At 44.5% G+C, this 26,834-nt stretch overlaps 1 protein-coding gene across 2 annotated transcripts in view; it reads left to right on the top strand.

Annotated features, from left to right (window-relative positions):
* Nucleotides 1-212: 212 nt before the first annotated feature.
* SYN3 (synapsin III) overlaps nucleotides 213-26,834 on the top strand; it is a 181,497-nt gene continuing 154,875 nt past the window's right edge. Inside the window, exons 1-3 of one of the 2 annotated variants that reach the window (XM_086610261.1) lie at nucleotides 213-535; nucleotides 13,950-14,007; nucleotides 25,030-25,121. In XM_086610261.1, the coding sequence (XP_086466387.1) occupies nucleotides 219-535; nucleotides 13,950-14,007; nucleotides 25,030-25,121 (467 nt within the window). In that variant the 5' untranslated portion in view covers nucleotides 213-218. The remainder of the gene's footprint in view (nucleotides 536-13,949; nucleotides 14,008-25,029; nucleotides 25,122-26,834) is intronic. The other variant, XM_086610260.1, reaches the window with a different exon arrangement.

Here is a 26,834-nt window from a genome sequence, read left to right on the forward strand (position 1 = left end):
GTATCTTACATATATGTCTTTGATTCTCTTTCCACAGGAGGAAAATAAAACATAGCTGAAAAACTAAGGCGTATTTCTCCAGCAGGATTTCAAGGGGCAAAGCCTGCTGGCCTGGGCTGTGAGGAGGTACCCTACACACACAGAAACGTTCCCCGGGACTGGTGACACCGTTGGTCAGCTTTGTTCTTACGAGAAGGCTTCCGCACAGCACTGCAAAAATGAATTTCCTCCGGAGGCGTCTCTCAGACAGTAGTTTTGTGGCAAACTTGCCCAACGGCTACATGATGGACTTGCAACGCCCTGACAACTCCACGAGTTCCCCGGTTTCTCCTGCCATGGAGAGAAAGCATCCGCAGCCACCGCAGCCCTCACACTCTTCCTCTACTGGGACCAGCATCTTCAGCTCCATCTCCAGTGCCATGAAGCAAACCACGCAAGCGGCTGCAGGACTAATGGATCACTCAGCCAGTCCCACGCTACCTGTGGCCCAGAAACCCAAGATCCTCCTGGTGATCGACGATGCGCACACAGACTGGTAAGTCATCACGGTCCTCCCTGCTGAATTCAGGTCCTCAAAGTTTAGGGAATGAAAAGGATCTGGAAAGCACAGGGCATCTGAAGGGGGATGCACAGACACTTTCACATCTAGGTCACCAACTCTGGCCCCAGGTAGGTGTCTGTCCGGTGACTTGTGTAAATGACAGAGTAGGCTTTTCACATACCTTTCTTGAAAAAAATGTTCATTTGATACTCACTGGCAAACTTCTATATAGCCTCAATATATGAGCACATATAGGGCATTCTTGGCTCAGCAGACTTAGCTGAGCTGTCACATCTAGCAATGGTCCTAAGAGGTCACAGCTGTGAAGGTGTTTTAATGATGTGGTTCAGGACATTAGCCTGCTGTTTGTGCTGGCTCTAAAAATGAAAAGGGACTCAGTCTCTCCTGAGGTTTTCTCTGTATGCAAATTTGTACATAAGTTACGAAAAGATAACCCAAGCTTACTACTACCAATAGTAATGACTGGAGTTCATTCACTGCTCAAGGGCTTTTCACCTGCTAAGCATGGTGGCTATTGGCAACAGGCTTTCAGGCTCAGCTAAGCCTCAAATTTGTCTTGTTCATGCACATCTCTCTTAACAAACAAAAGTTTGGAACTTTATTTCCTGTGATATTGGGCAGCAGAAGACACTTTCCAAAGGGTAGGACATTTGAAGTCTTCTGAACTGTTAAAGAAATGACTTATGCTAGCTGTGTGCTCCCTTTCAAAGTCGACTGGTTTAGGAAAGTTTGGGCAAGCTGGCTGAGAGACTTATTTGGGGGAAAATCCAGAGCATGGGTTGAGGAGGTGCTCTTGTTTCATCTGCCAGCTTGTCACAACACAGAAAAAAGGAAAAGGTAGCACAGGCAAGGGGACCGTAATGAAGAGTTCAGAAGGAAAGAAGTTGGGCTACCAGGTCTTAGCCAAGGGAAGTTATTCAACTGTTCTTTTTGTCGCACAACATTCTTCAGTAAAGTTGTCACCTTTGGTCTTCTCTGCTGTCCTAGGAGAGTGGGGACAAGGTGGCACCTGCCTCCCTGGGTGTATCTTCACGAAGCAAGATCTTAGCTCTTAGCTAAGAAGGGACCCTGACTGAATACAATTAGGTCAAGCTTCTTCAGCCAGCTTGAAGCAAGAGAAAGAAAACAGTAGGATTTTTCTCCAATGACGAACAGCTTTTTAGCTGAGTGGGAAAGTGCCTGATAAGGTGTTTGTCGTATCAAATGTTTCACTGGCCCCGTGTCTCTTTTATGACAGTAGTGGTCTCTTAACGCCAGACAGTTAGTTGGGAACACTGGTCTGTCTCAACCCTGATCTCTCCTCCCTGAATGCACCCGCAAGTCTCCCATCAGGCTGATACTCACCAGCCTCTATCTCTGCTTAGCGTTTCTGCAGTTCCTTGAAGATGCTGCCAGGTGGCAGTCCCTTAACATCGCATCCTCCAGCTCGGTATGGGAGGGCCTCTACTGCACAGCTCCAGCATCTGGGGCTTAGCCGGCACTGCTTATTCCAAACACTGTAATCAGAGAGGAAAGCCCTAGCTCAAAGGCCAATCTAGTTTTTCCTTGAGATTAATGGTGCTGAAGGTAGCCTGGGCAGGGGAAAGGACGAGGAGGGGTTGGACTCTTGCTGCATTTTCATGTTTTAAAATACACACTGCATTCAAATTCCTGCCTTTATATCTCCCAGCTGCTGTTCTGTCATGCAGACTTCGTGGTCTATGAGCTGAGCTTGCCCAAGGAGCAGCAGCTGGGAGATATAAAGCAGAGGTATGGCTACCCGCACCGTCTTCACTCCTCCACTCGTGTGTAAGCACTCCATGCGTCCTGCTGTCTTGGCTATCCCTCTGCTGTCTATAACTCAACGATTTGATGGAAGACCCCTTTAATTTCTCCCAGCTCTCTGCCTCTATCCACAGGCTAGTAGATATCAGATAATGCTGCTTGCAAGAGCTCTCTGCTTGCACTCTCTCTAAGGTTGTGAGGGCACTGAACAAAATTAGTGTATGCATTCATGACCCTATCCTGACATATGAATGACATGAAAACCAAGGAAACAACATTACTAACTTGTCTGCCACAGATTTCCATGGCTGTCTGTAGCATGGACAGGAACACATGCCTAGGGACTTCCCCAGCCTAAAGGTAGCATGTAGTCCTTTCTGAGAGAGCGTACCAATGCAATCACTCCAGCAGGCCAGGAGTGCTACTTGGCAATTGATTTTCTTGTCTCCAGGAGACTCAGTGAGCCCTCAAGAGCAGCACTGGAGAGCAGTGGCTCCATGGCTGCTTGGATGTTTGTTCTTGGTGAGGTCCTTCTCAGCAATGCCAGTCATCTTGGTCTCAGCCAGGGTGCTATGTTAGCTCAAGCTGACCAGCCCAAGGCAGCGGTGTTTGCCTTGTGAGAGCACAGCTGAAGAAGCTGGTTATCCAGGGATTCTGGCTGTCCAGTCTGCATCATGTACAGAAACAGTCTCAGACTTTGGAGGGTGAACAACAACCTATTTATTATTACTTCTGTGCTGGTGATTTGGGGTTTGGAAGAAGCATCATGTTTGCAATGCGTTTCCCTTCTGCCTTCTCTGGTTCTTGCTACTTGTGAAACCTTTGTATCTGTTTTTCAGGAAACCCTTTCCTTCTCCTTTTGAAATTGTTAACTCTACTAGGAAATAACTACTGAAGCACTACATTTATTTTAAGGGTGGGGGGCTTCCACAATGCCTCCTCCCCCACAGCAAGTTACGTGGGGTTTACAACAAGGACTAGCTTGTTCACAGACAGGAAGGGTGAGAGACAGTGGAATCTGCCATTTGATTTCTCTTCTCTAAATGAAAACACTTTCTCATAATCAGAGACTGTAGCAATATTGCCAAGTTAGACATTAATTTATCATCACTGTTTATATTACAGCAAAGAGCTGCAATTGTGGATTAGGACTAGGTGTTGCACAAGTGCATGACGAAATGCTCTAACAACCCAAATAGGCAAGTGCATGTTGAGTGCACTTTAAAGTGACAAATGGCAGTCCTTTCTATTTTTAAGGAGCTACTATGTCTCTGGTGGTACAATATAGCACTCAACTTCTCTCAGAGGTCTGGAGGAAGTGAAGAGCATCCATGGGAATCCATGGCCTGTCTTCCTCCATAAAATCCTTACCATTCTTGACGTGCAATATGCTCTGGTTAATTCCAAAACCAAAGTACTATAAAAATAATGTGAGCCCCACAAAATATGATCAGCTGCTTTCTGCATTAGCAGCAGTAAAAGAAAGTTACATTCTGTTTAAAGCAAGGGAACTCACTCAGCTTTCTGTTAAAGTGGCAACGCTTTGACGAATTTTCCATCCTTCTCCAAGACCCAGGTCTAGTGCATTGCAAGGAAGCTCACAGCGAATCTGCCACAGGCAGGATGTGCACAAGAGGGAAAACACTTGTGCTCTTGGCTTTGAAAGGCAGCCCTCAGAGGCACCCGCAGCAGTGAACATACCTAGTGTTCATACATATCTAGTGGCACACTAGGAAAAAACTCTGCTTCTCTTCATTCATTGATGGAACACGCCTCCACCTGGAGAATGAGGCATCTTCTTGTGGGCTGGGAGCATCCAGTGCCTTGGGAGACTTCTGAAAATGCATCCACAGCTCACCTACTGCAGCTGCCAGGAAAAGAAAAGGAGCTCAGACGTGAATGCACACACACGTGTGTGCAAACACACGGCTAAAGGGATTGGGACCGTGAGGAAGGGGGATGGCAGGACTCCATGTAATGGCAGATGGGCCAGCTCCGGCAGCCTGACCTCAGCCAGGAGCAAAACATCCCACCTCTGGCAGCTTCCTCGCCCAACGCACTGTTAAGTAAAATCATGCTCTTAGTGGATTGAATTTCTCAGCAGATCAAACAGGATTTAGTACTTTGGATTGTTAACCCCCATCCTCTGCGAAAGCACTCGGCCTTCTATCCTGATGCTTAGTGTTTAAACAGCTTATTTGGGAAGCGATCAAGCACAGCTAAGGCTCCTATTAACAACATATGCTAAAAACATCGCTTTTTGGACCAGACAGCATAACAAAGTTGTTCTCGTTGTATTGGCTAGATACCTCGGTTGTGTCTGTGAAATATCTCATGTTACTTTTCAAAGCCATAGGTGTTGTTTTGTCCAAATTTCAGGCCATTTCAAGTGCTAACAGCGTTACATTCTGTCTTGCACAAAATGCTTGTGCCCTATGTGTGGCAGGTCTACGTGTGAGGATTGTGCCATGTTTCACAGAAAAAAAACCCACAGAGGATATTTTAGGAGACACAGAATTTCTTTGTTGTTTTCCCATTTGCTTTACAGCCAAATCTGCCTGAACATACTGTCTCTAAAAATTTAAAGATGAAGGAAGAGAAAAACTATGATTAATACCGAATTAAATCCTCTTAATACATCTGAAATGGTTCTTTGTGTAATAATAATGTCATGATTCAGGTCTTATTATGGCCTGACCTGACAGGATTACTGTTTTATACAGTTTGGAGGAAATTATCAACTCTTTTTTATTAAAATAAAACTGTTTTTACTTCTGATAGTACATGACAATATTGAGCCTTAAATATGTCATTTGTCCAAAAATATAGTTGGTCAAATAGTAACAGTCTAATACTGAATTTTAGTAACATGAGACTCCCTAAATCCTAAATTTTTTGCAAGGAATTCCTTTTCAAAAATATTCAATGAGTGTCATTAGTAATTTCATGCTTTCAGCAGGCTGAATATGATATACTAAGGCTGCTATTCAGAGGAGTATTTCTGTACCTAACTCAAGTATAATGGGAGGTTTCGGACTACCTTTTGGCTTTGGACTTGATTATCATTTATCTTTATTATTACTATTCAGCACTGATACTTTGAGCTTGACCTTAGGAATTTGCAGGTTAAATTGCAAATTTTTTATATATATAAAATTTCCTGATCAGAAGGCTAAAATCATCTCACATGGTGGTAACTGACGATAAATAGTTATGAATTAGCTTTTACTCTACAGGAGTGACCTTCTAAGCTTTCACAATTTCTGTGCAACTATGCGGTTATATATATTTTCACAAATCTCACTAAAAAACTTACATTTTCATTATTTAGTCGTGTCTATCTAGGACTGAATGTTTCTGTTTCCGTAATTCATGCCAAGCGTGAGTTGAGGACGAAAAGGAATATTAGGGGAAGAGGAGGCAAGTTTATGTTAAACGCGTGTGTGTGCACACACTTGGAAGCAGCACGAAGAGTTTCTGTATTTCCCTAGCATACAGGCATAGGGGTGAAAAGGAGATAAGGCTGTCAAAGGTATTCAATAAACTGCATTTATCACATTGCTTTCCAATCTGTTTTAGGTATATCACCATCATGTCTGCCTGTATTTTTGTCCTGCATATGTAAAGCAACTTGGGATCTAGTCCTCCTGAATGAAAGGTGATACAGAAATGTAAAGGATTAGTATCCATTACAAAAATAGACACAGGGAATATGGAAAACATTCCCCACCAGGTTATAAATATGCTAATGCAAGTCAAATCTGGGACCTTAATTGCTTTACCAGAGATTCCTATTAATGCATAGAATTTAACCTCAGAATGTCCTGCCTAGTCCCATACATATTAAAAAAAAAAAAAAAAAAAAAAGTAAAAAAATCCCTCAGATACATTTCTCAAGGTTTGTGAGCCAGATTTCTTCTCCTTGAAAGCCGGCAGCCCTGCCTCAGTGTTGGTTCTAGTTAGCCTGGTTCCCCTGCTCCTCAGGTTCAGGGAGGGCAGAAGTGGGCTGGAATAAAATATTGCACAATCCTCAACAAAATGATACCCCTGGCAAACAGCTCCAGGCCATACCATTTAGATTTAGCAATGTAGAAATGTTCCAGCAATGTACTATTTTGATAATATGCAAAATAAAACTGCTGCCTCGTGTTGTACTTAAAGCAGCCCCCCACCTCCACCACCTCCCCCAGCTCTCTGTGGCCAAGAGGAATGTGACTGTGATGTAGCCTGGTTTGAGGGATCAGACCTACAGCAAAGCGTCCTTCCCATCCTGACAGCTCGGAGAAGCACAAAAAGCCATGCCCAAAAGCAATAGCACTGCACTAACTAGTGCTGCTTCTCTTGGGGAGGATGGCTTTGATTACCCCCGTTTCATGAGCAGGAGGTGGCACAGGAAGATGCTGGGAGGCCGGTATTGTGTGGGATTCCATAGCTCCTTGAATAGAAAGAGCAGCCTGAATGGTTGTGTCTGTGATCATTAAAGTGCTGGTGGCTTGCCAACCCAGGTCTGCCCCAAAAAACAGGCCTTCGGTTCCCTGAGAGATCGGGAGGACTCACAAAAGAATATTTAAAAAACCCTTTTCCCTTCCTGCCCCAAAGCTTCCCTTTCTGTGTGCGTTCAAGCCAAGAAAATCCTTCCGGCTCTGTAGGGTGGGACCTCAGACCTCACCAAGGACCTCATCACGAGGACTTCCTTTATCCAAAAAACCCCCAAACCATACCACCATCACAGCCCAATACAAACCTCTGCAGGAGAGGCATTTCTTCCCTTGGTGTGACCCCATAACTAATAATGCCTCGCAGGTTGTTTTACGGTAACCAGAGTGGTCTGGGTCTTGTGGTTCTTCCCAGAGGATGACAAAGGCGTTCCCATGGCCCAACCTGGGACACCGAGGACCTACCTGCAGCACTGCTGAGCTGACTCTCAATTCCGTGGCTCCAGTGAGATGGGCAGTGACAGCATCGAGAGCAGGATGATCTCACCTGGGAAGGCACAGGGCTGAGCACAGCAACACTGCACCCCGGGGACGGAGGTGAAACTTTTGTGGAGCTCCTGGCAAAGTATCAGTGTATTCAGGGCTATCTTTTGGCCCAACCCAAAACTTAGATTTACCTCTTGGTCCCTCCCTGTCTGTCTGTACAGTGTGGGTACCTTTACCTTCTTTCTGCACTTGCCTCTGGTCCATATAACCTGTAGTTCAGACCTTGTTTTCTGAGGTGTCAAAGCACACATCCATCATGCTTATCCACCACCTTTAGCATCCTGACACCCCTCAGGCCTGGCCCAAGGTACTCTTATAGAATAAATACTAACTACCAACCAGTCCATCCCACAGCCAAACAGCGCATAAAGGTCTCTGGGCCAAAGCAGATGTGGACAAAAGCTCCATCAGGTTGCAGACCTCAGCATTTTTGGGGTGATTTTTCTCTTCCCTATGCAGTCAGGACTTGACCATCTCAAAAGTCCTTACTATTTGCAGCTGGGAATTGCTAAACCGAGGAGAAGCAGCAAAGGGATTGAGGGCTGGCCCCTAAAAGGAAAACCTTCCTTGTTTTCACCCCTGAAGAAAAAAGGGCACAAATGCATGTCTCCTCCCCTCTCCCCTCCCTACTGCCTTTACAGCATGTAGTGCTGGGGGGGTCGGGGCATTCCAGCGGCTGCTGGCCAGTATCCTGGAAACTGTTTCCTTTTTCCCAGTCCCAGCCCCTTTTATGAAGGAGACAATGCGGACATACAGTGAGTGCCTTGTGCATCACTTGGGCCCCCAGGCCCTTTGACACGGAGATTTCATACAGTGGCTAACCCACTCCCGAGGTCCCCCCACACCCAATCTGGGGGACTTCAGCCTTGCCTTTTCCAGGCTGATCCAGAAAGAAATTATGTGCCTTATTTTCCCAAAGGGCTTTAGAGAAATGTGTAATGTGATTCCAGGGAAATCGTTTGGATAATTCCAGAATTTACCCATGAATCCCTTTTGATTGGTTTACCCAGATCTCTTCTGCACCGTTTCTCTCCCTCTTTTTTCCACGTATTCCCTTGCCTACCTCTCCCCAAGTCCCACACCTTTCCCCTCTCCCTGATGTGTTTTGCTCTGGCCCCTCCGCAGGGTGGGAAAGGCTGCTTCCTGCTCTGATGAGAAGTGGTCTCCATCCAAAGTGTGGCTTGGCTTGCTTTGCTTGTTGTGTCTTGCTCCAGAGTCACAAGCTCAGTCAGAGGATTTGGAGGAATTTGCAATTACAATATCCCAGTGTCCCTTTTTGGCATGGTCTTAGTGATATTGAGCCTATTTCTGGGGTGAAGGTACAAGCCTGCTCCCGAGTTCGTAGCTCAAGGCCTCTATTGAACAGTGATGCCACAAAAAGTGCCTAGGTTCATTCACATCACCGGCAATTTGGATTCAAGCTTATTTGTTCATCTGAAGGATGGCTTCCCAGTCATTCCAATACATACTACCACCAATTGCACTGACATTTGCTGCGTCAGCTCCACTGAGGTCTCTCACTGGAAGATTTGAGCTGTCGTATCGCAGAAAACTGCTTCATACAGGAGCCATTTTACAGGATACTCTGAAGAAGTCCCATGAATTTGACGCAAAATACCAGGCTGTGTTCAAAGGTGGATAATGTGTCATAACCGCTGCTTCACCCAGCTAACGGACCTGCAGGGACAGCTTTGAGCTTTAAATCGCTGCACTCCTCCAGTCCATCATGATCACTTCAGATCTCTTGTCCCTCCTAGCTACTCCCCTCCTGATGCTGAAGCTGATGTTCTGCACGTTTTCCTCCGTGGGCTGCTGTCTCGTGGCACTGTACCTGGGGAAGAGATCCTTGGGCACTTTCTCCAGCTGAAGGTTGATACCTGAGCGTCTTTTCCTGTTCCTCACCATTGCAGAGCATTTTCCAGCCTGGAGAAGTCATGCAGTCCCCTGCTGCATCCCTGATGTTTCTGTTCCCGCAGATCCAGAGGAACATACTGAGGCACTCCTCAGAAGGAGCTTGGATATTCTTCTTTGCACCGGGAGAAAAAAAGCGGAGGGAAGAGAGAAGAAATCACTCCAGGAGAGACAGTACAAACTGCAGAAATAGCTTCTCCTGGATTCCTGTGCTTGAGTATGTGTGTCAGCTGATGAGTTGGTCACTCATTGCACCCACTTTTGTTTGAAAGCAGAAAGAGGACAAGGCAGATGTAACTGACTATTTATTGTACAGAAGGCAATTGCAAGATAGAATCATAGAATCGTAGAACAGTTAGGGTTGGAAGGGACCTCAAAGATCATCTAGTTCTAACCCCTCTGCCACGAGCAGGGAAACCCTCCACTACACCAGGTTGCCCAAAGCCTCATCCAACCTGGCCTTGAACACTTCCAGGGATGGGGCATCTACAACTTCTCTGGGCAACCTGTTCCAGTACCTCACCACCCTCTGAGTGAAAAATTTCTTCCTTATATCTAATCTAAATCTAAAGATGATCTGTGCTCTCCTGACAGAAATAGGTTGTGAGTTTTGGCCCTTTGCTGTTGATCCTGGAAGCCCCTACTCCACACGTGGGAGTTGCTTCTCTTGTGCCATGTTCCCCCGTGACGCAGGAGCAGCACAGTGGTGCAGGCTGGCCCCAGCTCCCATACCTGTAGCCCACTGGCCATGTTCCACCTCCCCTGGGCCTGGTAACATGCAAGGCTTTGAGGAGTGACTTCATGCCCCATGAGGACTGAATCCTTGCATTTTCAGACTACGGACATTCGTATGGAGGTGTAGAGGAGCACGCCGATTTGGGCAGCCCTACAGCGTAGGCACGGTACAAGCTGTTCCAGCTGTTGGTGACACCAGACAGATAAACTCTGGTATTCAGGTGTCTTACAGGTGTGTTTGCAGTCTTGGATCGGTGCTGGCATCCCTTGCTCAGACAGATGCTTTGTAAACACCCAAGGGCACTAACATTACACATGGACTTTCTGTGAATTAGCCTTACGTAGGTAGTTGGAGGTGAATTGATCATTTATTTTTCCTGCTGCTATTAAGGATGCACTCTGTGTCTGACAGAAAATGGTGTATGTGCTTCCTCCAGCCATGGTTGCTGAGGCAGACTGGGACTGTTTCATGGTAGCTCCGGAAAAATAAGCTTTTATTCTTTCCAAATTACTTCATAAGAAGAGGCATCAGGTTTCTCATGGCCCTGTAATCATGTCAGGGCTGAGGCAGAAAGCAGAAGTTGCATTTGTCTGATGCCCTTGCACCCAGAAAATATGTCCTTTGCCAGAGCATGTGGCTGCTTCACCACAAAAAGAGAGGGGTTCAGGGCAAGCTTTCTCCCTGAAAGCCAGAGCAGAACTTTGGCTGTTTATTATGGTGCTTCTTCCCTTCCAGCCAATGTGGCCACATTTAAATGCATTGCTTAGCACTGTAAATCCCACCCCGGAACCACTCTTGAGCATGGTCCTGCAGTTTTCTTCAGTCAAAACATGTTTACATGCTGATTTACTGAGATCACGGCAACCACACCACCCCATCTGCACCCTGCCTAGCCAAATTATAACGCTGCCTTCTGGCGGGTTGAACATCTGACATGCTTTAACATAAAGAGGCAGCCAGCCAGGCAGTGGGCAGTGCTGCAGGCTGCCTAGGAGAGCGGGGGGGTTTGCATGGCCAGTGCTCTGCCCAGTGTCCCGGGCCTGGGGATACCAGATAGCCCCCCTCCTGGGGCAACGAGCTGTTCCTCTGATCGCTGGCAGTTGGCTGTGCTGGAGGTGAACGGGAACACTTCTGAGGCTCCCCAGAAAGGCTTTTTACTGGTCTTCTGGATGCCACTCCACTGCTGCACTGCAGGCTGTCTAGATAACCCTGCAGCATGTCACTTCCTAGGCAGAAATCCGGAAGAGCCTTGCTGAGGTGGTTTTGAGGCAGAGAGCGTCCACAGATGTCTTGCAGTCTCACTTGCTGGAAACATCCCTCTTTTTCTCCTGCATCTCCACCAGAGTGGCATGGTCTTCCTTTCCTCCATCCCACATCCACTGCAGGGATGAGAACCCATTTCATACATTGCACAACACTGACCAAAAGACTCTCCCTCTTGCAACAAAGGCATCATGATGTTTCTGCAACATCAGCAATGATTCCGGCTTACTTGAAATTTCAGGAGCTCCAGGGTGAGGCTAAAGCTATTTTTCATTTCAACATGATAGTCTCTGCTGCCCAGGGGCTCCAAAACCCCAGGTGCACATTGAAAACATCACTCCATCCGTTTCAGCAATGTGTCAGAAAGAAGTGTTTCATTCTTACCTTGGGCTGTGTCAAAATCATGGGCTGACCAAAATATTTGGCTGCAAATTGCTTAGCACCTGTAGTCTTCAGAGACACTCAGAGCAGGTTAACTCTCCTGGGAGGGCTGTCCTTGAAACAAAGTGATGTATTGTGCTGTTAAAAGAAAGTTATCTGAGACATGGGGTGAGACAACCTGTTTGGAAAGAGAAATAAGAAGGAGAGGCCATGTGGTGTCCAAGTGGAGGTCCCTTGCTCTACTCCAACAATTCCTCACACTGGATGTGCCCTCTGCATGACTATCCGTGAGCAGAGCCAGCGCTGTAGAGATAGGAGAGAGGATTTTTTTAACCATGTGAAGGCTAATTTCCTGGACTAGGCAGTGGAAGCCTCTTTACTCCATCTGTACTGGGTTGAAGATCGTGGTTAATCACACTTCATTACAAGCTGAAGCAAAGCAGCACCAAGGAGTTTGCAACCAGCTGGTCGGCAAAGTGGAGAGGCCATAGAGGGAGGAAGTGTGTTTCATAAATGTGGGTAAGGAGTATATATTATGAGCGTGCTGGGAATAAAAACAAGCTTGTACCAGTGAATAGTGCGCCTCAAATTTCAGACCAGTTCCTGTGGGCCCACTTAAAGCTCATTCCAGTTTTTGAGAAGTTACTAGTTCCAGCAATATCCCCAATGTTTTGGAGCAAGGAATGTTGCCAGACCCTCTAGAGCCATGCCTCTAGAAATGTGATGGAATTATTAAGTGCATTTAGTGTTCCTGTTTATCGTTAGAGGCGTGATGTCTCAGCTTGTCTGCTGAGTTACTTCTTCTCATGCAACGCTCATAAATTCAAAAAAGGGAGGAAAAATGGCCAGAGCTCTTCTTTTTATACTGGGCAGGGGTTGTTCGAGCCACTTAGTCTTGGTCACACCTGGCTGCTATGCTGCCCCTCACTGACATCTATGCAGAAGTCTTACTAGCACCATGCTGATGGATGGGCTGTCTGGGAAGGGAAGCGTGATACAGCCTTCAGAGACCCTCATTAGAATGAAGCGGAAAACTTTTGACATTTTTGATGTCTTTTTCTAATAAAATGTAAACTTTTGACTTGGTTTGGAGCCAGAATGACAAAACAAAACAACTTTTTTATTTACATTTCACATTGCTGGGGGAGGGGAGCATTCAGCTGAAAACTAGTGTGTTTCAGCCACAGGGAAAATTGCCTTCCTACTGCCTCTCCTTTTTTCTTGGAACAAATAGACACATAGTAAAAATGTGAGCCAGCTTCTTTTTTTGCTAATGCCATAAAATAGGGAGCAAAGCCGGCTTCCCCTCATTTTCCTTTACTTCTTTATTCTATCCTGTCTTTGCCAATTGGAAACAGAATGCAGAGAGTTACTTTGTCTCTGGAAACAGCTCTTGCAGGGCTTAACTGTGTTTTCAATGCTTTCTAAATAGAAGAGCTTTTTGGAACCTACATGGTCCTCCTGAAGTTTTAGGGGGAAGGTCTGAGAAAATAAATTCATGTTTTCTTCTGTCAAGCTTGTTTGGTGAGGGGAAGAACTGGGGAGAAATATTCACTGAGGATATTTCATTGGCAATTCCTCTGCTGACTAATCAATATAAGGGACATTATACGCAAATGCAAATAAAAAAGCTAAAACTCCCTGCGCTTTTTTCCTATGTTTTCTTCTCCAACACTAATGTCAGCCTTCCCCTCTTATGAACAGCCAATCCTTCTGTAAGTGCTTTGTTATCTGCATAGTGTAGGAGCAGAGGTGGTAGAAGGTATATGTCCTTCTTGTGACACTGTTCAAAGCAAACACAGTTTCTCAGTTCAGGAGAAGAGATCTTTCATTAGTGACACTATAGATGCAGATACTGTTTCTCTAAATCAGTAGCAGAAAGACAAACAATCAAAATGTAGATCTGTAGTGAGAGAGCAAGAGAACAAGCTTCACTAGTGCTTCATCTGTGATGGTAAAGATCCTTGCTCAACATCAGTAGTTTCCAATGCTGTGCCATATGTTGCTCTCCTCCTTTTAGAGCATAAAGACTGAGTCTGAAATAAGATACAGCAAGGAATCATTGATTAGAGTTGTTGCTCTGGAAAAGATTAGGAGAGCATTTGGTTTTCAGTTTGAAAATAAAATGAAAAAGTCACAAGCCTTGAAGGAACTTTCCAATGTGGTTTTCATCTGGCTTGGCAGGTTTCTTCTGGAGAATAGAAAGCTGAAAGAAAATAGAAATTAGGAAAACATTCTGTGACCCGGATAGAAATTCTTCAGCAGAAAGGGAAATGCAGAAGCAAAACAATATGTAATGAAAGCCAAAAATCTTCTTTAACCATATCTGTCTCTCTTGTTTCTTCTACAGGGCCAAATATTTCCAGGGGAAGAAGGTGAATGGAGAATTTGATATCCGAGTGGAACAGGTCAGTGACAACTGAATTTGGCTCTAAGAAATGTGTGTGGACAGGGCTGAAGTCTTAAAGACAGATAGTCTGTGGATGTTTCTTCTCTTGAAGAAAGGAACTAATGAGGAGTTTTAATATATGTCTATTTTATAGAATTATGGAAGCTATAAGTGAAAATATCTTATTGGGCCATCCCTTTGTCCTCTCTACCTTTCCAGAATAAGTCGCTATTTCACCTTAAAATGAAATTTCCTGTTCTGGTGATAGGATTGTAATTTCTTCTGTTGGAAGACTACCTCACAGCTCTGTATATATGCCTGAAAAGGTGCAAAGCCAGTATTCCACAGTACATGTTGATGATGTTATGTTCCACATGTGAGCTGTCTTCTGACTTACCCTGATTTAAGACTATATCTTTTGGTGTATGAGACAGGAAAATTGGCAAGTAATTTTTTTGCAACTGTGATACTATGAGTGCATCATTTTCCTCTTTTTATTGGTATCATATTTGTTAGTACTGGCTGATATTAACAAGAACAATTCTCACTTGCATTTCCTTTTCAAAGTCTTTATTTTGATGGCTGCCTCAGTAAACGTCCTAAAAGAGAATAGAAAAAAGAAAAAAAAACTTCACACCTCTCACATAGAAGCATGGAATCAAATAATAATTCAGATTTGCTCTTCAAAACTCTGATCCAACCCACTCTGCTGCTCAAAGCAGGGTCATCTTCAAAGCTAGACCTGGTACTCTTCAAAATGACCTGTTAATACTTTCCTAAACCTCCAGCCTTTGCATTTCCCCTCATAGTCCTTCTCCTCAAAGGTTATTGCACTTGAGGTCCTTATAAAGGGACTATCCTCAAATGATTGGTGAGTGGAGAAGGGCAGAAACGGACTCTCGATCCCTGATGCGTTAAGCCCAGTAATGACCCTCGTCATTGTCACTAGGTAGCTTATCGCATTTCCCCAAGGACTCTTTCAGGGAGACCTTCCCAGTCTGTCTCTAGAAATCCTTCACATAGGCTGAATGTCCATGTTTGAGACAAGGCACCAAATTGCTCTAAGCAAAGACCATAAAAGGCTGGTGTGACTCTGCTGGTGAGGACCATTGCCAGGGCCCTTGCAGCCACCTTTAAATACTCAGCATAGTGACTGCAGCATTGCCCAAGGGAAAGAAGCGCATGGTGGGTAGGAGAGTTGAGGAACAAAGGACACAGGCCCCGGCTGCTTCCCCTCACCCCCTCCCTGCCCCTCAAATCAGGCAACCAAGCTGCCATGTAGTGGGACAGGGATCTGCTCACAACTTCCCCAGACCTCGGAAGCAGAAGGGATGATCGCTTCCCCAGCTGGATCCACTGTCTATCAAGGGAAACACAGAAGCTGCATTGTCACGGGCAGTCCTCGAGTCTGACCTCAGGCCCCTCTGCATATCGCTGAGGCCAAGAGAGGGGCAGTTCTTTCTTCAAACTCTGGCTTTTTGTCCCCTTCTTTTTTTGCCCATCCATCCTTGCTCAGAATTTCTTGATGTTTAATTTCCATTCATTACTCCTACCCTGGTTATCTGAAGCCTTTGTTGCTTCTTCATCCTCTCCCTCAAGCACAATCCAGGAGCTGAAACTGTTGTGGAACAGGTCTCCTGAGGCTGACTGCAGACCCTCTTGACTTGAAAAATGAATGTTCTTACACAGTTTCCTTATGAAAAAAAAAAAAAAAAGGCAGAGAATAACTGAATACCAGCCTGGTTCACACCACACATCTCTTTGAGTTCCCAGCTCACCCGTCTTCACTACTATAACTATTCCATGAACAGCACACAGACTGTGCCATGGTGCACAAGCTCTGGCCTGGCCATTTGGTTTGAATAAACTCTGCATCAGATCAAGGTTTGACTCTCGGGCACCTCTTGAACCACCTGGTCTGCTCCGTAACTTCATTTAGTTTTTCAGTTTTCCAATTGATCCTGCTTCAAATAACCACACATTATTGACTCAGCCAGAAATATAGTTTAGCTTAGGAGGTTTTTTTACATTTTACGGGAAAAAAACCCCTTTTGATCTGTAAAGCTAAGTAACAAAAAAGTTTGAATAGCAGAAGGCAGTAAAAGGAAATATCCAAATGATAAATACTCTTGAAAAACCACATGGGGAAAAACAAACTGCCCTATTTTGTCTGACCATGCTAATTTTTTTGCCATTCTTCCAGATGCTCTGTAGTTTCTTTAAACTGAAGGAAGAGTTTGCCTTGTTAACTTTTCTCTTCCTCTTTAATCTCTATCTCTATTGCATCTTAATTCTTTCTTAGCAAGCCATTTCAGCAATCTTTGGGGGAAGCAGAGCAGGATAGTAGGTGATATATTTTTTTAAAGTCATGACATCACTTATTTGTAATGGAGCAGGAGTGCTGAAAGCAGGGCTGTCTCTCCCTCTCTCAGCAGCGGGAAGTCAGTTATCTAATCTGGTTATACACCCCTACCAGCTCTCTGAGCTGCCTCTCCCCCTTGGCTGTCGTCCGAGGAATGCAAGACGTATGGGATCATGCTGTCTCACTCAGTCTATCCCCCACACCCAACGCTGTGGAAGGCATTGGCTGATTTCAGCCGAATTGGAGAAACAGGCAGAGGTTTCAAGATACTACATTTCTACAAGAGGTAAATTCAGTTCCTATTTGACACTGGATAATCTGCAGGGAAGAAACTATTAAATGCCATCCTGCTTCTCAGGGAGCTGCTTCTGTAAGTCTCAGCTTGTACGAAAACAGGATTTATGGACTCTCAAAGAAAGTTTTCTGGTTCTTTAGCACAGAAATTAATTGCAAGACCTTGATACCACCCCCGAGCCCTTGTTCTTCAACTAGGTCCATTGCCACTAGCAGGAGACAAGAGGCACTGTGGGCACCTCCTGGAGCCAGTGAATAGGAGAGAGAATTGTCATTGCATCCTCTCCATCCTCTGCTGTCTCCTGTCACTCATTAAAAGGACTGTGAGTCTTGACTTTGTTTCCACCTTTGTTTCTTCTCTTCTAATCTTCAGCGTAACACCCAAAACGTATTTATTAATATGTGCTTTAGAGGCTGCAGGATTTATTATTGCCCACCCTTGACTGAAACCCAGGCACGCCACACCATTGTCTCCTCTCTGTTGGCTGCAGAGGCACGAGGCTGAGTGAGGTCTGGGGTGGTGCGAAGCAAATGCAGGTGCTTTCCTGAATCAGGGCCTCTTTTTCTTTGGAGGTAGTTTGGATTATATTTTGATTATTTGGATGTTTTTCCACTACAAGTCTTTCTGTAGCAATGATAGTCAGTTGTAAGACTGAACAAAACACTGATCAAAAAGTGAAAATCTGTTTGACCTATTCCCATTAAAACCCTGATGGTTTGAGTTTTACTCAGTGTGAGTAAACCCCTAAGCTTTAAGGAGCAGCTGAGTCTAAAAATACAATCTCTACTTTACGCTAAAACTAAGGTTCTTTTAGATTTTTATCCACATTGTTGCTTTTACTTGCTTTGTGATTTCTAGCTTTGAGAACTACAGTGTCTACATCTCCAGTTCTTTTCTTTAGAAATACAAAAGCTAGAAAAATTATTTTAGAAATGAAAAGTGTAAGTTTGATTAAACAAAATGGCTCTAAGGCTAGCCTAAGCTTAAAGAAGAATCTTAAAGTGCCACAGGAGTTGAACACACTGCTTTTAGTCTCTCCTGAAATTAATTTTCCTTTTATCTTCTCAGTTCTCTCTCACTGGCCAGAGGACAGTAGGCATTAGGAAACACAGTATATTCAGGAAGAGGAGGAATTGTACCATAAGCCTTATGCTCTGTCAATCATTTTCCATGAGTAGAGACAACTGGTGGTAATTCATCACCTCCTTCCCCACCCTCTCTGCCCTGTCCCAGGGAAAACCAAGCCTTGCATGCTCTAAGGATGTCACACAACTCTGAGCTTTCCATATGGATCATAACACCCCAGGTGTGGGTCTCCTTGGGCGTTAGGCATGCCCAATGCACAGGGGGGATGCCACATGGACGTGCATCACCAGCACAACCAGGTACCAGCAGAAATAGGCAGGAGAGCTGGGCTGAGACCCGGACAACTACAGACCATGACTCTGTGGGCAATGGCCAGATGAGTGGGACACCTCTGACTTATGAGAGGGGACTGAAAGAGTTGACTTTGTTTATCCTGCCAAAACAGAAGCTAAAGGAGACACGGCTGCTTTTAATAAATACAATGGTTTAAGAAAAGGTTTCGTGATGTGGTGCCTGGGGTAGCAAAGGGTTAGACTCCATGGCTCTGGTGAGCTTTTCCAACGAAATCGACAAGAGCACAGGAGACAGAGAGGAGAGCACAGACCTAGCAGGCAAGAGCAAGCAGCACTTCTTAGAGACAATCCGCCACCTTCAGGGTACCTTTCCTTCAGGTATTTCCTAAAGGCATTTTAATATATTCAGAGACATCTTTCCTGGCATTGACTAATTGATGGTGGAGAAGGGTGAAAACGGTGAAGGAGGATTGGTGAGGCCAAAAGGTTCATCTAAATTTTTATTCCTGTTGTTTGTCCACCCGTCTTCTTCCCACCATTTCCTGCTGTGATGAGGTGGGTCTGTCTGTCCGTCTGACATGCATTCTTCTCGCACAGCTCATTCACTTGTTCCCGCTGCCTGATTTATTTTCAGGGAATGATTATTCAGTGAACTCCTATGTACATGCTTCTGGAAAAGTCTTGTGGTATAGATTATGACTCCATTGGCAGTGTTGTCAGGAAAAAAGTTGTACTTGGCGCTCACAGAAGATAATTGTAATACAAATCATGAATTCCAGCTCCATTGTACTTCCCGTCCTAAAGAAATATTTTCTTGTGCAGCATAAAGTGGTCCTTTCAAAGGGTAGAGGCTGATAGGCCTGTGTATGATGAGAAGAAAATTAGCCTCTCATCAAATAACCGTATAATTTTTATTCATTATATGCTTAAGTTTTGGGTTTTTTTTTTCCAACCGAAGGCCAGAAAGCAGTTCAAGAACAGCAATAGCAATCCTCATAGCTTTGCTACATACAAGTATTCAGAAACCATGAATAAAAGCAACTTGAGAAATAGCAAGAATGACTCAAAAATCATGAATTTCTTAAATAAATAGTGTCTTCATTTTTTTATTGTTTTCCATTGGCTTTTAGAGGCTTACAGGGTTCATGTTTTTGAGCCATTTCCTGGGATCAAAAGGTTCAGAAATGTGCTTTTGCCAGAGCTCCAATTTTGGGGCAGTCACACAAATTCTGAAAAGGATATTTAAGAGACAATTCCAAATGCCATCAGAACTGATGCACCAAAAGGCATTCACACAGGTCAAGCCATGTGGTCCTTCAGCATCAGTGCTGTCTGTAGGCTAGGGGCATGCATCCAAGCTTCAGGACTTGTGAATAACAATTGTAGAAGCTCCCCTTGGAGCCACACAGCAGCATCCCCCTCCCAGCTGGACCCTCTCTGTCCTTTTCTCCCAGAGAGCAATCCCATACTGGGGGAAGGTAGGGAGCAGGGTGCTTCCCCAAGGGAAAATGTCTCAGGAAAGATACACGAGGAATCAGAGTGTGTAATCTCTAATTCTGCATGCATGTGCACATTAAGCATACACAGCCCCAGCCCTCCCCCAGTTCACATCCATACGATCTGTTGACTCTTCTGCCTGTGCAGGATTTAGGGATTGCTTACTTCCCCCCTGAAATGCTTGTAATGCTTGTAGTGAAATGTGCTGTGACAGGAATGCAGCCTGGTGTCTGCCAAAGTCTTTCTTTCCTTGTACATATTGGAAGATCCACCAAAAACTAAAGCATAAAATCCACTGAGGAATGTATGTGATTTGATTAGACAGCAGTAATTTCTCATCCCAAGTGCCTAAGCCATGACACGGACCAGCCTGTTATTCTGACTGCGTTTTGTGTCATGGGGCAGGGGGAGAAAAACAGACTTATAGCGATAATTGGTGAGGAGTTCCAGGAGCAAGACTGGGAGCGTGGAGACCCTTGGTCAGAGCACTATCAGTGGGTAGGGGAGAGCCAAAGGAGACATAGAGACTGGAGAGCTCCGGCCACACAAGAGACCTAGTGCCCTGCAAGCCGTTTGTGGCTCCAGCACCACAAGCCACTCCACCTTCTTCCATGCCCATGTGGGTGAGAGGAGTTCACCACCAAACTCATCCTTAGGATCCTGATGTGAGTGCTCTGCGTTGCCTTATGGAAAGCTGCATACTGTAGTGGTAGCTCGGTGCTGTGATTTATGTGATGAGATAACCCCTCGAAATGCCAGTGTGTGTGTTACAGCACATGGCGCGCTGCGCTGAGGAAAGCGCGAAGGTTCCCTGGCAGTGCTAAAACCCTCTCGGCTGTTTATGTGTATGTGAGGTATATATGTAAATGGGGGTATGTATGCAAATATTCACACAAATGTCTAATACAACTTTGTGACTTTGTGTCTCTTTTAAGCAATAACCAGTCTGAGTAGCTTTTATTTAGGTTATGTACAGATGAGAGCTTAGAAAGCTCAGTAGCTCAAAAAAAACCTCAATGTGCTCATTACTGCATAGACACACTACGCCTGCTTGCTTTAAAAAATAAAAAAATCAGCCACCATACCCCCGAAACACAAACCCAAAAACCTGTCTTGCATCCCTATTCCTGCATTTCTGCGCCACAATGAAGATGAACTGACCCTCAGCATCTGCTCAAGGGGCAAACTTGTATGCTTTCCTGAGGTTCCCCCTTGACATTCAAGGAGAAGTTTAATAAGGACATCTGCCAGATACCAAACTTAGCACAGGACGGTTGAGGCCGTAAGGCACATGTGGATATCCCATAGTCCAATATCCTACTCTGAGTAAGTTCACCTACAGCAGACTGCCCAAGATCATGACCAATAAAGGTTTTAATATCTCCTGGGATAGAAACTCCATAGCCTCTCTGGGCAACCTGTTCCAGTGTTTGACCATCATTACAGTGAAAAGGGTGTTTTCTTGTGTTTACATGGAATTTGGTGTGTTTAGTTTTGTGCCCGTTGCCCCTTGTCCTTTCCCTGGGCACCACTGAGAAGAATACAGCTCTATCTTCTTTACTACCTCTCACCAAGTTTTTATAGACATTGACAAATCTCCCCCTTATGCTTCTGTCATCAATGGCAGATGCTCAAGACAGGGAACTGAAGACAAGTCAGTAGCCTGGACAAAGCAACACAAGGGTTACAGTGGATCTCATCCAGGATGAGTTAAAAAATAGTCACGTTGCTGCACTTACAACAAATCCATACTGGAATATATGGACAGCAGCATTGTATGTAAGGTGAGTGGCCTTACATCTTACTCAACAATGGTCAGGTATCTGCTGAAGGATCATAGTGAGTTTGGGCTGTTACAACTCTAGAAATTTGCAGATCTGTCAGAGAGGATCCCAGTGACAGCAACAGCGTTGATCACTGTGCTAAAAAACATCACCTACAAGAAAACCTTACAAGAATGGGGTTGGTTTTGTCTACGCAAAAAAAAAAAAAGGAAGGAAGGGAAGGAAGGGTAAGTCTTCAAGCAGTAAGTTTTCAGGTTCTGCAAGAGGAGGTAGTGGACAAAAAAAATTACAGTGTTAAAAAGTAAGGTGAGAGATTTAGGTTGGACATTGGGAAAACTTTCCAAGGCTGTTAAAGCAGATTGCCTGAGGAGGTTCCTCATCTGTGGAAGATACAAGAAGGTTATGTAGTATCTGCACACAACCGCAGAGGTAAAGCTGATCCTGCCTTAGAAAAAAGAGACAGACTAGGTGATGTCTTCGAGTCCTTCCAACCCAATTTTCTGTTATTCTGTGAAAAATGCTTAAAATCCACCTTGAACATGTGCCTCCCATGAAGTATTAAAAGGTATGGCTACCAAGCCAGGCATTTCTACTGTCACATAATTTACAATGACAACTAACAGAAACAGAAACTCTAAAATAGCTCACCAAAAAGATGTTCAGTAGCCAGAGAAAACTGAAAGTAGCTTAAGATTTACTCCAAATGAACTGGAGGGATTTCTGAAACTGAATACCTGGAATAGGCATTTTTAACAGAACTATCCTCAAAATACCTGTGGGCATCCTCCCAGATCTGGGCCTCCCAGAGGTACAAAATATTTCTACTCCCACTGCCCGTATTACGTTATTTCTCGAGATGGATTGTGTCATGTTTGTCACACGTGGCTCACTCTTGCCCTAAATGGTTTTGCAGCCACTGGCACCACTGCAAAGCAAGTATAAAACGCCGTCAGAATAATGTAATGCCGCCTTCTGTTCGTCGAGTCCTAACGCAAGCAGCTCCGCGAGGCTGCGCGGGGAGCTGGGCTCTCCAGTTCCACGCATCGCTACCTGTCGCTCTGTCGGCATGGGCTTTCAAAGACCTCTTTGTCTGCAAGGTAAACTCAGGCTGGAGATGATCTCAGACTTGAAATCCCAGCCAAGGGAAGTCATCAGGCTGCAAAACCCACAAAGTTAAAAATACAGGGAGCCCTGGAAAATCAACAGGAAACAATTTCTGCTGACTGAAGCTTTCAGCCTTCTTCCAAACGCCAGCCAGCAGCGGCCTGTCAGATGGGACAAAGCAGCTACATGAAAGCAGCAGCCACCCTTAACTCAGTCCGTTAAAGCGGGAGTGAATGCCAGGAAAAGATTAGGATTGTCCCTCAGCTGTGATTGCGTATCTGGATGCTTTGGGAGCGAGACAGCTGAGTACCACAGACCCTCTCTCCACTCCTCCCTCCTTGCCAGGGTGCCCTGGACGATGGTTGCCAAAGCAGATTTCTCTCTTTCTTCTGGCTCTTGACATTAGCAGGCCTGAAATTGGTCCTGGCAGTTTGGTATGAAGTATTTACCAGCTTGGGGGATTCCCAGGCCTATTTGTGTGTCAGGTGTCTGAAGGCAGCTTTGTTTGGTCTGACTGCCCCAGGCAATGCCTGTCAGACTGACTTAGTTAGATTGTAAGTGCCAGTCATCAAATGAAGATTGCCCGTTTGCACCCCCAGCAAAGCCAAGTGTTAAGCTCTTTAGCCCAACACCATTATGGAAAAAATTACAGAAGAAAAACGTAAAAACCATGAAAACACAGACCTAAAACTTTCCTCTCTTGCTCTGGTGTTCACATCAGATGATGCATCCTTCAGTTGTAGAAGCTGAAGGTCCAGCTTAGTTAACGTTCTGCTTTCAGAGTGGGTCATCTGTGAGGCATACCGAGACACAGAGGTGGGAAAACCATCCTTTCATCTCCCCAGTCCATGGAGCCTCTCAAGCCCACATGTAAGCTAGCAAGCTTACTGCTTGTGAGCACTGGAGAGCTCACTGATGGTACCCCGAGCATCTGCTCTTCCTGAACTTGTGCAAGGTGGACTACCTCCTCCCTACTTCTACTGAGATTTTTTAAACGTATAAAATGCAGGCACCTTTTAGAGGTACATATTTTCTTATCTCTGATCCAATACAACCACTGAAGAAGCATGACTGTGGCCAAGGCAGCACTGCACAATCTCATAAGAAAAGCCCGGCCAGTCACCTGAACCACTGCTGTTCCCTGTGTGTGTGTACATGTGTTTGAAGTAGGATTTATTTCTTGGCAACAGGAATTTTCCTCCTCCTTTCATTGTAATTGGGAGTTACAATGATGTAAGATCATGTAAGGGTGTTGCTTTAAAAAGTTTACACAGGGCCGCAGACATGAAATCTCATTACATCATTGGGTCACCAGTCCACGGTCAGTGCTTTAAAATTATGTGGATTTTAAAAAAAGAAAGTTGGAAGTGATTTTTTCTTTTGTCGTCTGGCCTCTGAGCCTTTACAGGTGCACTAGTTCTCCATTGGCGAGTTTTTTCCATGCGTTCATGAGGACAAAACATGGAGGTTTTTTTCATTTTGGGGTTTGGGTTTTTTTGGTATAAAAGTTGTTCCTGGCACTGTCTTTTGGTTCCAGCTTGTAGAAGTATCAGAAGAATATTAAATACTGAAAGAATATCAATAAAATCACAAGCATTAGCAGCACCATCTGAGTGCTCTGATATTAGGTAGCCACTGGTTAGAAGATGATTTTACTGCTGCCCGATCTCCGTCATATTAAGTCTGAAAGAAATGCATTAATAGGAAGAGGAAAAAAAAGCTGCTTAAAGGAAGAAGACTAAATTTTCTATCTAGAAAGCTGTAACCTGATTATATACACAGGTACTAACTTAATATAGGATTCTGAATCCGTATAGGTATGTTTGCATCATGCTGGAAAAGGAGGACTGGTGTGGCACAATAATAGACTATTCTAGTCTGGAGTTTACTCGTTTGCTCATAAAGGACAGAGTTATGATTTGGAGCCCAAGTCGAGCACTGATCAGCTAATCCTGCCGTCCTCCTCCTGCGGAGAGTGGCCTGAGACCATCGAGTCTGGCTGGCCCTCCACTCTAAGGGACAGCAGAGCCACTTTAAAAGATAAAGTGTTTTAGTAATTGAGCAGTACTGTTAATAGCCTATCCAGCTTTGCTAACCCTTTAATAGTAAAAATCTTAATAAGCAAACTACATCAGGTGGGTTTCTCTGCTTATCGCTTTCCTGCAGCATAATAAGGCTTTTTAGCTATTTAGGAAGATTTAAATCTTTTGTTTTAGCTTTATAGCTGGCCAGTGGCACGGCAGCCGACTCAGACATAACTCTAAATGGATGTTTCTAAGTGGGAACTTGAAATTTGAGTTCAAATGACCTTACCTATTTTTATTATTATTATTCTTTCCTGTATGCGTTTTTCAGCTTGCTCGTTCTTAATTCCTGCAGTACTTACTATTGCAATAAGCCTAATCCTGTATACTTGTACACCCCAACTGTGGGAGCCGTAAACATTTCTGCAGTCTCTCCATGGCAAATTAGCTGTAATTGAATCTCCTATTGCCTCACAGAAAAAAATAAAATAAAAATAAGGGAGGGCACTTTCCAGTCAAAGACTATTCCGCATACGTGTCCCTGTTTGTGCCTCTGCTGTGCTCGAATAACGCTCTGTCCTTTTGCTCCACTCCAGGCTGAGTTCTCCGAGCTGAACCTGGCTGCTTACGTCACGGGTGGCTGCATGGTGGACATGCAAGTCATGAGGAACGGCACTAAGGTGGTCAGGTGAGAAGCACCAGCTTTTCTCAAAAATCAGGCTTTCTGGGAGCGATGTGGGAGCAAGCAGCATGACCTCAGGGTCTGACCAGCATCTAAACTAGGGCAATGCAGTTCCAATGACTTCGAGGTTTCCTGGAAGCAGTGGAAATACTGACCTGACTCTGGTGGTTTTATATCAGTCTCAGTTGCACATTATGCCATACAGTCATTGCTTCCCATCTAGACCCTCCTTCCAACCACAAATGCCTCCTTTTCAGCTTCTTTTTAGTCTAAGGTTTCCCAACAAAAGGGATAATGGATCTTCCTTTCCCTTAATTTTTGTTTTCTTCTGTGTCCATTAACCTTCATTCTAAACAATGGCTTGCAGTCATTAGCCTGCCTGTGCTAGGTCCTGATCCCAGTGGACTACCCTCATGATAGCCACAAAGCCTTTCCATGATCCTGATCCTCGCAGCCTGATTTGCTTCCAAAATATCACCTTTTTTTCCGGAGATTCCCAATGCTCCGGCCTTGCATTGTGATATATCTTAGAGGTAATGCCATATTTCTGTTTGATGGGGATTTTTGTCCCTGCTAGCATTACTTCGTAATTGCAGTTACTGCAAGCAGACTCTTTGTGAGCAATGCTTCCCCAGTCATGCACCCAATTCACTTTCCAAAAGCATCATTCCCCTTCTTTCTGACATCAGAGTGCCTGCAATTTGGATTTAATGTTAGATGAATTCTTACTGATGCTGTATAAAGAGCAGCATAAGTTGTCAGATCTGTATATGATAGTAAAATGCCTCTGTTTACATAGCTCTGATAGGACCCTTCACCCTTTTATTCCCAAGCCTACATCTTTATGAGCTTCTGTCATTACAACTTCCAACTTTACATTTCGTCTTTGATACAATAGGTTTTCTTTATTAGTGTTGAAATATCATTGCTATTCCCAATCCATTTTTCTAGCCTCCCTGCTTCTTTTTGTACAACTCCTTTGTGCTTTTTGGTGTATACAGCGTCTCCAAATTTAACATTGTTCACACATTTAGTTAACGCTTTTGTCTGTTTGCTTCTAGTTCAGAAATAGAGGCACATAACATAGCATGCAGAGATATTTTTGACAGGGATTATTAGAACAGCTGAAAAACGATGATTCTGAGCATGCTGGCCTCAGTTTAATATCTCAAGATGTCATTTCCAGTCCGAAGAGTGCAAAGCAACACTTGTCACTGTCAATTAGCTATGACTGTGGTCTATCAATTCATTTCAGGTCTTGACAGCTCTTAGTATGTCCACAAGTCTCCATTCGTTCTGTGGTACAATTTCACGAGCCTCTGCTAAAAACTTTAAAGATTGAGTCTGTTATATCTATTTGCTTTCTCTCTTCCCACAAATGTCTGTTTCTCAGTGAAACAAAGCGTATGTCCCATGAACCAGCCACTGGTGCATCCATCAGACAGCGCGCTATGCTAATGCACTCTTGTGTTTGCTTGCTCACGACGCTGGAAGGTTTCCCGAGAACCATTTCCTAGGTTGATCACATCTTCACTTTCCTTCCCATGCCTTTCCTCTCAAAGCCATTCATACATCTGGCAGAAAGATCTTGAGCTATTAAACTGAAACTGAAGACAAAATTTATTTCACAAGAGTGTCTGGGGCATGGTGTTCACGTTTCTGCTTGCAGTAAATACACGGGTATCGCAGCTAGCCTTTTTGCATGGCTATTTATATATG

The sequence above is a fragment of the Tauraco erythrolophus genome, chromosome 4, assembly GCF_009769465.1.
Source record: "Tauraco erythrolophus isolate bTauEry1 chromosome 4, bTauEry1.pri, whole genome shotgun sequence".
Classification (NCBI taxonomy): Eukaryota; Metazoa; Chordata; class Aves; order Musophagiformes; family Musophagidae; genus Tauraco; species Tauraco erythrolophus.